The 11,423-nt window shown below is 44.2% G+C and overlaps 1 protein-coding gene across 2 annotated transcripts in view; it reads left to right on the top strand.

Annotated features, from left to right (window-relative positions):
- Positions 1-5,867: 5,867 nt before the first annotated feature.
- P2RX7 (purinergic receptor P2X 7) overlaps positions 5,868-11,423 on the top strand; it is a 45,143-nt gene continuing 39,587 nt past the window's right edge. Inside the window, exon 1 of one of the 2 annotated variants that reach the window (XM_061602795.1) lies at positions 5,868-5,923. Coding sequence is in view for 1 of the 2 variants with exons in the window: in XM_061602794.1 (XP_061458778.1) it covers positions 6,420-6,544 (125 nt within the window). In the remaining variant the exon portion in view is untranslated. Of the gene's footprint in view, positions 5,924-6,360; positions 6,545-11,423 lie in introns of those variants that run through there. The other variant, XM_061602794.1, reaches the window with a different exon arrangement.

Here is an 11,423-nt window from a genome sequence, read left to right as displayed (position 1 = left end):
GGAAGTGATAAATGCCTCATTGCGAGAGGGAGTGGTCCCTAGCTGCCTGAAAGAGGCAGTGGTAAGACCACTTCTGAAGAAACTGTCCTTGGACCCAGAAAATCTTAACAATTACAGGCCGGTAGCAAATGTCCCATTCCTGGGCAAGGTCCTCGAACGAGTGGTTGCCAGCCAGCTCCAGACACTTGGATGAAACCGATTATCTAGATCCATTTCAATCGGGTTTCAGGCCTGGTTTTGGTACGGAGACAGCCTTGGTCGCCCTGTATGATGACCTTTGTCGGGAGAAAGACAGGGGGAGTGTGACTCTGTTGATTCTCCTTGATCTCTCAGCGGCTTTTGATACCATCGACCATGGTATCCTTCTGGGGAGACTCGCTGATTTGGGAGTTGGTGGCACTGCTTGGCAGTAGTTCCGCTCCTACTTGGCGGGTCGTCTCCAGAAGGTAGTGCTTGGGGAGCACTGCTCGGCACCCTGGGTACTCCAGTATGGGGTTCCACAGGGGTCAGTTTTGTCCCCCATGCTTTTTAACATCTATATGAAGCCCCTGGGTGCGGTCATCAGGAGTTTTGGAGTGCGTTGCCATCAGTATGCTGATGACACGCAGCTCTATTTCTCATTTTCATCTTTTTCAGGTGAGGCTGTCAATGTACTGAACCGTTGCCTGGCTGCGACAATGGACTGGATGAGAGCTAATAAACTGAGGCTTAATCCAGACAAGACTGAGATGCTGTTAGTGGGAGGTTCTCCCGACCGGATGGTGGAAGTTCAACCTGTTCTGGACGGGGTTACACTCCCCCTGAAGGAGCAGGTTCGTAGTTTGGGAGTTCTTTTAGAACCTTCACTGTCACTTGAGGATCAAGTAGCCTCGGTGGCACGGAGTGCCTTTTACCAACTTCGTTTGGTGGCCCAACTTCGCCCCTATCTGGATAGGGATGACCTTGCTTCAGTTGTCCATGCTCTGGTAACCTCTAAACTAGATTACTGCAATGCGCTCTACGTGGGGCTGCCTTTGAAGACGGTTCGGAAACTGCAGCTCGTGCAAAATGCAGCGGCCAGATTGATAATGGGGACCAGACGGTCTGAACATATAACACCGATTCTGGCCCGCTTGCATTGGCTGCCTATATGTTTCCGGGCCTGGTTCAAGGTGCTGGTTTTGACCTATAAAGCCTTATACGGCGTGGGACCACGATACCTGATGGAACGCCTCTCCCGATATGAACCTACCCGTACGCTATGCTCAGCATCGAAGGCCCTCCTCCGGGTGCCTACTCAGAGGGAGGATCGGAGGGTGGCGAGAAGAAAGAGGGCCTTCTCAGTGGCAGCCCCCGAATTATGGAATAGTCTTCCTGACGAGGTACGCCTGGCGCCGACATTACTATCTTTTCGGCGCCAGGTTAAAACTTTCCTCTTTTCCCAGGCATTTTAGTATGTGTAAAAATGTTTATGTTTTAAATTTAAATTTTAAGCTTTTAAAAAAACTGTTTAAAATATGTGTTCCATTGTATTTTATGCTGATTGTTGTGAACCGCCCAGGGAACTTCGGCTATGGGCGGTATATAAATTTAATAAAATGAAATGAAATGAAATGAACTCAATTAATTAATTTTATGTCCAGCTCTTACTCCTACAAACGCCACTTTTGACTCCTGTGTCTTTCTGGGAAGGAAAGGAAGCAGGAGAACTTAGCAGTGGCAATTATAAAAGCACTGAAACTCTAGACCTAACTTCATCTCTGGGGGAGAGAGAGGAGTTCAAAAATAAAGGAGAAAGACTTGTTCACAGTGAGTAAAGACAAAGGGGGGGAGGAAGGGTACAACAGGGTGGCTCGGTCTAGCGGAAAGATCTGACACTCAGCCTGACTATTTTAAGTTTTTTATCTTTTATTTTTATCTTTTAAGTTCTTTTATTCTCCTTTATATATGTATGCACATATACTGTATACATGTATGTATGTGTGTGTGTATATGCATAATGCATTTTTTGTATTTTAACTATTTTATGCATTTTCATTTACTGTAATGTTTGTGTTTTTATTGTCTATTTTATTATATATATGTGCACTTTTATTGTAGCCACCCTGAGTGCCCTATTGTAGGGTAGAACAGCGGGATAGAAATATTTTAAATAAATAAAGATCTCTTTCATTGCGCAACTGACACTATACACAGAGAGGACCAAACAGTATTTTGAACCAAATGAGATTGCTGCTGGGGGAAAAAGTGCCAGTTTTATTAAGTGTTATGGGAGGCAAAGCATACAGTTTACTGAGAAGTTTGACAGCTCCTTGAAAACCCTCCCTATTCAGCTTTGCAGAATTAGTGAAAATAATGCATGAGCATTTGGTACCAAGACCATTACTGATTGCAGAGTGTTTCAGATTCCATAAACAAAACCCGAAAGAGGAAAAGTCCATTGCAACAGGTGTAGCTGAACTTAAAAGGTTATCTGAGCATTGCCAGTTTGGTGAGGGGCTAAATGATGCATTGAGAGACTGGTTGGTCTGTGGAATTCTGAAAGAACATTCAGAAAAGACTCTTAACAGGCAGATTTAACATTTAAGAGAGCAATTGAAATTGCTATATCTATGTAAACTGCTGCTAAAGATGCAATAGAGTTGCAGTCAGGAGTGAAAGCAAACATGAACAAGCGTGCAATAACATGTGAACAGAGGACAGTAGGTTCAAATGAACTGTGCTTTCATTGTGGCAAGGGTTCACACACACCTGGTCAATGCAGATTAAGAAGTGAAATGTGCAGAAAATGCAATAAAATGGAACTTATTCAGAGAGTCTGTCGCTCGGAGAAAAGCCAACCATTTGCTAAAGACAGATAAAGATAAATGATCAAGCCACCTCTTTAAAAAAAGGTGCTGAGGTGCATGCTGTAGAGAAAGAACCTGATAATGGAGGTGAAACAGGGCTAGCCTGCCTGGAAATCTATAGTATAAAGGGTGGAATAAGACAAGCAATACGGTTACACCAGAAGTGAATGGAAAATAATATCAATGCAATTGAATACTGGTTCGGCTGTATCAGTTATATCACAGCATGAATTTGAGCAGCATTTCAGACATGATAAACTAAAGGCTTTAGAACTACAGTTGCAAACATATACTGGAGAAAAGATCATTCCCATTGGAATGACACCTGTAACCATGAGATACAATAACCAACAAAATATATTGGACAAAATATGTTCTGAAAATGGGTGGACCAGCACTCTGGGGGTGTGATTGGCTCAGGAAGCTGCAGCTGGATTGGAGTGCCATCAGGTTTGCACGCCACACTCCCCATGTTGGAGTCGACTGAGAGTAAGCTGAAAAAGGTGTTAGGTGCTGCTGCAGCTGTGTTCCAAGCTGGCATCAGCACACCAAGGCACATCAAAGGTAAAATTGTTGGGTTTAAGTAAGCTTGCATGCTGCACCCTTTTGATAGGGAGATGTCCCCTCTAGCTAGAATTGGAGGACATCTCTATGCTTGTTTACCATGATGTAACTTCCTAAAGGATGGGGTTATTTACCTTCTCTTCCTCCTGCTTTGTTAAAAGGATATTGATCCTTTTTCCATATTCTCCATTAAGCTTGAGAGAGTGAGAAGCATACACATCCTTCTCTTCCAAGATGACCATTACCATGGACTGAGACTTATACTTTTTCTGTCTAAGCTAGAGCCTATGTTTCCTGAACACATGAAAGGTTGTAAGTAACCTTCTTTATACTTTTTACCTAAGAAGGCTGTCTGTGTTGTTTATTTCAATTTAACTAGTGTGCATAAGAGGAAGGTGGGACTGGTTATTCTCAGTTCTGCTGTTGTCTATATACTTTGCTAAGAAATAGGACTACAAACTGTTCCTATTTCATTTAAACCAAACAAAAATAGTGTTACAGGAGGATTCCACAACCAAGCTTCACAAGGCCCATCCAGTTCCATATTTCTGTATTTATGGTTTCTCACCATAAATGCACACAAAGGGCTACTTGTTGGACATATAGGAGTAGTAAAGATGAAGGCATTAGCCCACAGTTTTGTTTGGTGGCCAGGAATAGACCAACAAATCAAACAGCTTGCAATTAGTTGTTCAGGTTGTCAGCATATCCCAAAGATGCCAAAAACAGCCCCACTTCACCCGTGGCAATGGCCTGCCTTGCAAAGAATTCATATATTATTATTATTATTATTATTATTATTTATTATTTATTTCATTTCTAGACCGCCCATAGCTAATAGCTCTCTGGGCGGTGTACAAAACGAGATTAAAATACAATATAGAATAAAATCAGTAACAGAAAGGAACACATTAAACTAAAACATTAAACATAAAACATTGAACATTAAAATGCCTGGGAGTACAGCCAGGTCTTAACCTGGCGCCTAAAAGAAAGAACTGTAGGCGCCAGGCGTATTTCCTCCGGTAAGCTGTTCCATAATTCGGGGGCCACCACAGAAAAGACTTTGCAGGACCATTTCTGGGCACAAACTTTTTAGTTGTGGTGGATGCATGTTCCAAGCAGCCAGAAGTGTTTGCAATGACTTCAACAATGGCCATGTGTACCATAGAGCAGCCTTTCCCAACCAATGTGCCTCTGGATGTTGTTGGACCACAATTCCCATCTTTCCTGACCATTGGCAATGCTGGCTGAGGCTGATGGGAGTTGTGGTCCAACAATATCTGGAGGCATACTGGTTGGGAAAGGCTGCCATAGAGGTATTGTGAGAACTCTTTGCAAGAACAAGCTGATGTGTGTCAATGGACCACAATTTGTAGCTGAATAGTTTTAGGGATTCCTGAAAAAGAATGGAATTAGGCACATAACATCAGCACCGTATCATCCAGCTACAAACAGATTGGCCGAAAGGTTTATTCAAAGCTTCAAAAATGCTTTGTAAGCAATGTTGGGGGGGAAACATCACACTGAACCAAAAGCTTATAAATTTTCTATTTGCATACTGCAACACTGTACATGCAACAACAAACCAAGCACCTGCAATGTTGTTCTTGGGTTGTACCTTATGTTCAAGATTAGATTTTCTGAAGCCCAATTTGAGAAGAAGTGTTCAGGACAACTGAAACAAGTTGAGCAGTCTTCTCATGAAGAAGCATGACACTTCTCCATTAGACAATCTGTTCTAGTGAGGGACTACAGAGGAGAACAGAAGTGGATATCTGGGACAATCAAAGAAAGGACTGGACCGCTCTCTTATACTGTAGAGATTGGTCCCAACAACATTTGAGACAACACATTGACCAATTGGGGAGATCAGAGATACAGATCGAAGAGAGCACCAGATATGGCTGTAGTGCCAACTGCCATTTCTGAGTTATCACCATCAACACCTGCCCCCACAAAAGACATTTCACCAGCGGGTGCTCCACAATCATCAGTATGACGAGACACATCAAGTGTTTCTGTCTGTGATGACAGACACTATCCCACTCAAATAAGAAAGCCACCATAGCACCTAAATTTGTAAAGGTAATATGGGTTTCTATCTAGCCAGAAGGAGTGTAGTATATTGGGTCAGTTTCAGTATGACTGTGATTGATTAAATATTTAATCTATTCTTCCATTGATTATTTAGGGCTGCCTGCAAAACAGATTCATGCCCCTTATGGATGTTTCTTTTCCTGTTCTTTTTCTTTCTAGAAAATCCAGCAAAAAGCAAGCAGTAGAAAACTCCACTTCTGACTCCCGTGTCTTTCTGGTTAAAAAGCAAACAGGAGAACTTAATACCACCCACCTGTCAAACCTGGCCCATGGGGTGGGAGCCAAAAAGTTTTCCCTCCCCTAGTTTAATAAGTTAATTGGAGGTTTTTGTGAGGTCTAAGGATAGAAGAATTGGTGGTGGGTCGTGGGGTTGTAGGCAGCTTTGGTGAGCCATCGGAGTAGGGGTAGAGCCCCTAGTATTGAATACCAATGTAAGAAACAGAGAAGGGACTGAGTTATTGCTTTGGGGGATTGGGGATTTAGGGTGGGTAGTAAAAGGCTTTGTGAGGGGCTTCCACTGATTTTCACTAATATATGCATTTTATGCACATTTTCCCCAAATATATGCATTTTTGTAAACATGCATTGAAAAACTGCATCATAAAATATGGATAAGTGTGGTTTTTGAAGGATGGTTGTGTTTTGTTTCTCATATTGTCTCAGAAAGTGAACTGAGTTGAATTTCTGCCCCATGTGGAGGGGACCATGGTCTGTGTGGAGGGGACAATGGGCAATACCTGTGTTGTAGCTCTTGGGACTAATCTGGATTGTTTTAATTTGCTCCTTTCTTGCATGATTTTTTTTACTGTGCCTTTAAGTGGTGTGGTTTTGCTTTGGGTGTGTATATGTGTGTGCACGCAGCAAGAAACCAGCAGCTGCAGTTCTGTCTGTAAGAGGGTGTATTTTGTAATACTTTTTTTCTCAGTCATGGCTGGATGCTGCAGTTTAAACAATGTCTGTGAGTATGAAACTTCCAAGGTTGTACGCATTCAGAGCGTTTACTACGGGAGCCTCAAGTGGGCCATCCATACTATCGTCTTCATGTATGTCTGGTAAGTGGAACAAGGAATGTTGAGATGAGACAGCACAAAGGGAGAAAGCTCTCTTGTGCTGGAAGCCATGAAAAGAGATCCCCATTGAAATCAATGGGGATTTATACTCAGCAGCTCTTGATAAAAAGGATTGGGGTTGAACTGCATAACTCACTCTCTGGTTAGATCAGTTGAACTATATCCAAGAGTTATTTAAGTAGTTCTGTCTAGTTCTGCCTATTGTCTCAAAGTTAGTAAAAGTATTAGTGGCAGCTCATAAGGCACTGCTTTATGGCATGACATAAGAGTACTGTGTAGGTAAGGTTAACAGGCTGAGAGAGCTCCTGTAGTGCTATGACTGCAACCCTAAATATGTTCACTAGAGAGTAAGCTCCATTGAGTGAAAGTTACATTACAAGTAAGCAGGTACAGGATTGCACTGTAAGGGTTGCGTTGATGGGAGAATTTTACCAGAAGTGCACCTTTTTCTCAATAAGAGTGCAGTGATTATAGGAAAAACGGAACCTCATTAGAATTTCCCTCCTATGCAGTGCTTAAGGATACAGGTTCAGAGATATTGTTAAGGGGTGGTGTAGGAGGCCTGAGCCCCATGTCTTTTGTGCCAGGCCCCACATATCCTTCCCATTCCCCCCCTTTTTTCAAACTTTTTTTAAAACTTTGCTGACAGGTAGGGATGTAGAGAAATTGCTGCCCTGGGCTCCTACTGGAAGAAAGGGCAGGATATAAATCTAATAAATAAATTCAATTAAGTTCTCATTTAAAGGTGACCCTACCAAATGCACACTTTCTGAAACAATACGTGATCCAGACCTTGGAAAAGTTACTTTTTTAAACTACAGCTCCCATCAGCCTCAGGCAAGACAGCCATCCTTTGAAATTTGCACTTCTCAGATTTTTGCAATGCCACTGTCCAGCTAAATAAATGTGTACAAAAATGCATATACTTGTGGAAAGGTACGCGTACATCTATTCATGAAAATAACATGGAAAAATGCATAATGTTAGGGGAAATTGGCTGCTTTGGAAAAAAAGATTTTATCAGCAGAAATTGGCACAAAAAGTATGAATTTTCATAAGAAACTTCTTTAAAAAATCTGCAAACTGATGTGGAGGTCTGAACTTCAGAGGTGGTTGAAAAATGAGAAACTGAGAGAAAATGCAATACAGGAATACCCTGCATTAACGTACACAATGGGTCCAGAGCGAGTACGTAAACCGAAAATGTACTTAAAGTGAAGCACTACCTCTTTTCACTTATTGATGCATGTACTGCACTGCAATCATCATATACGGGCATAACTGATGTAAATAACGCATTTATAACTAAAATAAACACAGTAGGCCTTATTTTAAGAAAAAGTTTGTAGTTGGAAACTGATTGGGCGGTGGCGTCATGCCGTTAAGTGTCCGTTCTTGCGAAGCGAGCATATGTAAACGGGAATGGTGCTACTGTAAATATGTCTATACTCGCGAGTGTCTGTAAAGTGAAGGTCCATATAGCGGGGTATTCCTGTAGACAAATTCCCCTGTCCCTTCTTACATGGCAGCTGGGAGCCCTGCAAAATGCAGTGCCGGTGAGGCCCCAGCCACTCCCCCCCCTTACAAAAATCTTAATTTGCCCAGAGGCACCCTATACATTTATATAAATGTAAGTCATTGGGCCAGTATTCATGAGCCCATTTATTTATTTATTGTATTTATATACCGCCCAATAGCCGAAGCTCTCTGGGGGGTTTACAGTACCTATGAATGTGGTCTTGCTCAGGGTCTGGATGGGCAACTTCTAGGCCTAGCATTAGCAGGCAGTCAGGTCAGGCCCTGGCCGAGGGCCCCTGTGGCTGAAAGGGGCCTCTGAGGGGCTCCTCCTTAGGGTGGGGGGGGTGCTCCCTCTCCACAATCCGCAGCAATGTTGGGTCATGCGACCTGACATTGCTTTGCATTCTGGAGCGGGAGCTCCCAGGAGCTGCTAGGCACAGACACCCCCGATACTGGCAGCGTGGGGTTTAGATAGGCTCGCCTGCCCCACCTACCTGTCACATTAGTGCATCAGTGCACACACCCTGTGCACACACACCCTGTGCACTGTGCACATGCACCTGTCACCCAAGATTGTGGTGGGGGCTTTCCTAATGGGTTAACGCCCCAAGCACCATCTTGGTTGATGGCAAGCGTGTGTGCACAGGGTGTGCACTGATGTGACAGGTAGGTGGGGCAGGTGAGCCTATCTAAGCCCCACGCTGCCAGTATCGGGAGGGAGTGTTGGGCTGTATGGCGCTGTGGCCCTGAGGGAGGCTGGTGCCCATGGGCCCAGTCATGCCTGGCGCTGACCCTGGCAACTTGAACTATAGAGTATGTTAAAGCGTGAATGTAAGGAGGGGTGTATAGAAGTGCTTGGAAGGACGTGCTATTGGAACCACTGGGGAACATTTCCGAGTAAACTTGTTTCATATTGAAGTGGCAATATTGTTTCTTTTCTGTGACTATTTCTTTTTTAAACAAATTTGTTCAGGGGAAAATAGTTTTATAATTTAAGAAGAAAATTTGACTGCAACACTTTTTCACAAGCACACAAAAAAGACTAAGGGATTGCCTGCCACAGAAACTTTAATGGACTAGGAGTCTACTTGATCTGATTGCTCTTGTCCATGAAAGCTGATGCCACAATTTGTTAGTCTTTAACATGCCACAAGACTTTTTGTCTTTGCTGTAACAGACTTCGCATAGGTATCCATCAGGACTGTGTTATTGTAGAAGATTCTTTTAGTCAGCGATAATACTTAGAATGTATTTAGGGCTTTAAAGTGTTCAAAGTAGTTCCCATACATGGTAATATTTAGAATGGGGGGGGGAAGGGAACCCATTGGCCATGCTTCCTGGGGCTGATGGGAGTTGAAGTTCAGCAAGATCTAGAGAGCCAAAGGTTCCCTATGACTGCTTTAAAACAACAACCTTTGTTGTTAGGTTGCTAATGCAATCTTAGGCTGCATTAAGAGATGCATAGTGTCCAAATAATAGGAAGTAATAGGCCTGCTCTATTTTGCACTGGGCAAGTGTCCAGCTTTGGATACCATGTTTTAAGGACATTTGCAAACTGGAACATGTCCAGAGGAGCATTGAGGATTCTGGAAACCAAGGACTGTGAGTAACAGTTGAAAGACCTGGGTGTGGTTGGCCTACAGAAGAGAAGATTTAGTGGAGACATTATAGCAATCTTCAAAACTCTGAAGGGCTGCCATGCAGAAGGTGAAACAGACTTGTTCTGTGTTGCTTGTTCCACAGGACAGGGCTAGAAACAATTGGTGGAAATGGCAAGGAAGCAGATTTCAGCTAAACATTAGGAGACCTTTCCTAACAAATGCTCAAAAATGGAACAGGCTGCTTGTGAGGTGGTGGTCGCTTTCCTTTGCTGGAAGTATTTAACCTGTGGCCATCTGACAGGGATGCTTTTGTTGCATCTTGCATAGCAAATTCTGCATTTAGCAGGGGGTTGATCTAGATGACCTCCAAGTACCTTCCAACTTTATTATTATCATTCCCCTATTGCAGATGTGGGATGGATAGGTTAAACTGGGCTGGGAGAGATATGGCATTGTGAGGAGGACTTGCCAGGTAAGGGGAACGCAGCCCAGGCAGTTAAGAACTGTGCCTTGTTCCGGTCCTCCCCACACCTGCAGGTTTGTTGGTTGCCCTATCAGCCGCTCTCAGGCCTCCAGATGCTGCTCCTAAACGCCAGATTGGTGCATAGTAAGATCTCCCTCATTCATGATTTAATTGTGGATGAGGCAGCCAATCTGGTATGTATAACCGAGACCTGGGTGGGTGAGCAGGGAGGAGTCAGACTCTCCCAGCTATGCCCACCAGGGTACCTGGTCCAGCATCAGGGTAGACCTGAGGGTCGGGGAGGGGGGGGGTTGTGGTCTATAGGAGCTCCATCTCCCTTTGCAAGCACCCTGTCCATGTGACTACTGGTCTGGAGTGTTTGCACCTTACGTTGGGTCAGCAGGACAGACTGGGGATTCTATTGGTGTACCGCCCACCCCACTGCCCAACAGACTTCCTAGCTGAGCTGACAGAGGTGGTCTCGGGTGTACTGTTGAGATCCCCCAGACCGTTGGTTCTGGGGGATGTCAACATCCATGCCGAGGCCACCTTATCCGGGGTGGCTCAGGATTTCATGGTCTCCATGACAACCATGGGACTGTCCCAATATGCCATTGGCCCAACACATGTAGCAGGGCATACTCTAGATTTGGTTTTTGCAACTGGACATGGAGTTGGTGATCTGAATGTGGGGGGCCTTACATCAGTCCCTCTGTCATGGACTGATCACTGCTTGCTGAAGTTTAAACTTACAGCGGCTTTTCCCCTCTGCAAGGGTGGGGGACCTATTAAGTTGGTCCACCCCCAGAGACTAATGGATTTGGATGGTTTCCAAAGGGGTCTGGGGAGTTTTCCGGCTGATAGGGCTGGCGCTCCTGTCGAAACCCTGGTTGAACTGTGGAATACAGAAATGACCCGGGCAGTTGACATTATTGCTCCTGAGCGCCCTCTCCTGTGTAGAGCTTGTATGGCTCCATGGTATACCCCAGAGTAGAGAGCGATGAAACAATATAGACGGCTTGAGTGCAGATGGAGCCAGACTCCTAGTGGATGCAATTATACACTGGTAAGTGCCTATGGTAAGGTGTATTTAGGGGCAGTGAGGGCAGCAAAAAACAATATTTTGCTGCCACTATCAAATCATCAATGTGCTGCCCAGCGGAGCTCTTCAGAATTGTCGGGGGGCTATTACACTCTGGCCCCAGGAACATGGTGGAACCATCTGAGGCCCGCTGTAATGAATTTGCTAGGCACTTCCAGGATAAAATCTTTAGCATCC

This window comes from Rhineura floridana, chromosome 19, assembly GCF_030035675.1.
Source record: "Rhineura floridana isolate rRhiFlo1 chromosome 19, rRhiFlo1.hap2, whole genome shotgun sequence".
Lineage (NCBI taxonomy): Eukaryota > Metazoa > Chordata > Lepidosauria > Squamata > Rhineuridae > Rhineura > Rhineura floridana.
Note: the sequence above shows the minus strand (reverse complement) of the source record. Positions and strands in the feature narration are given on the sequence as shown.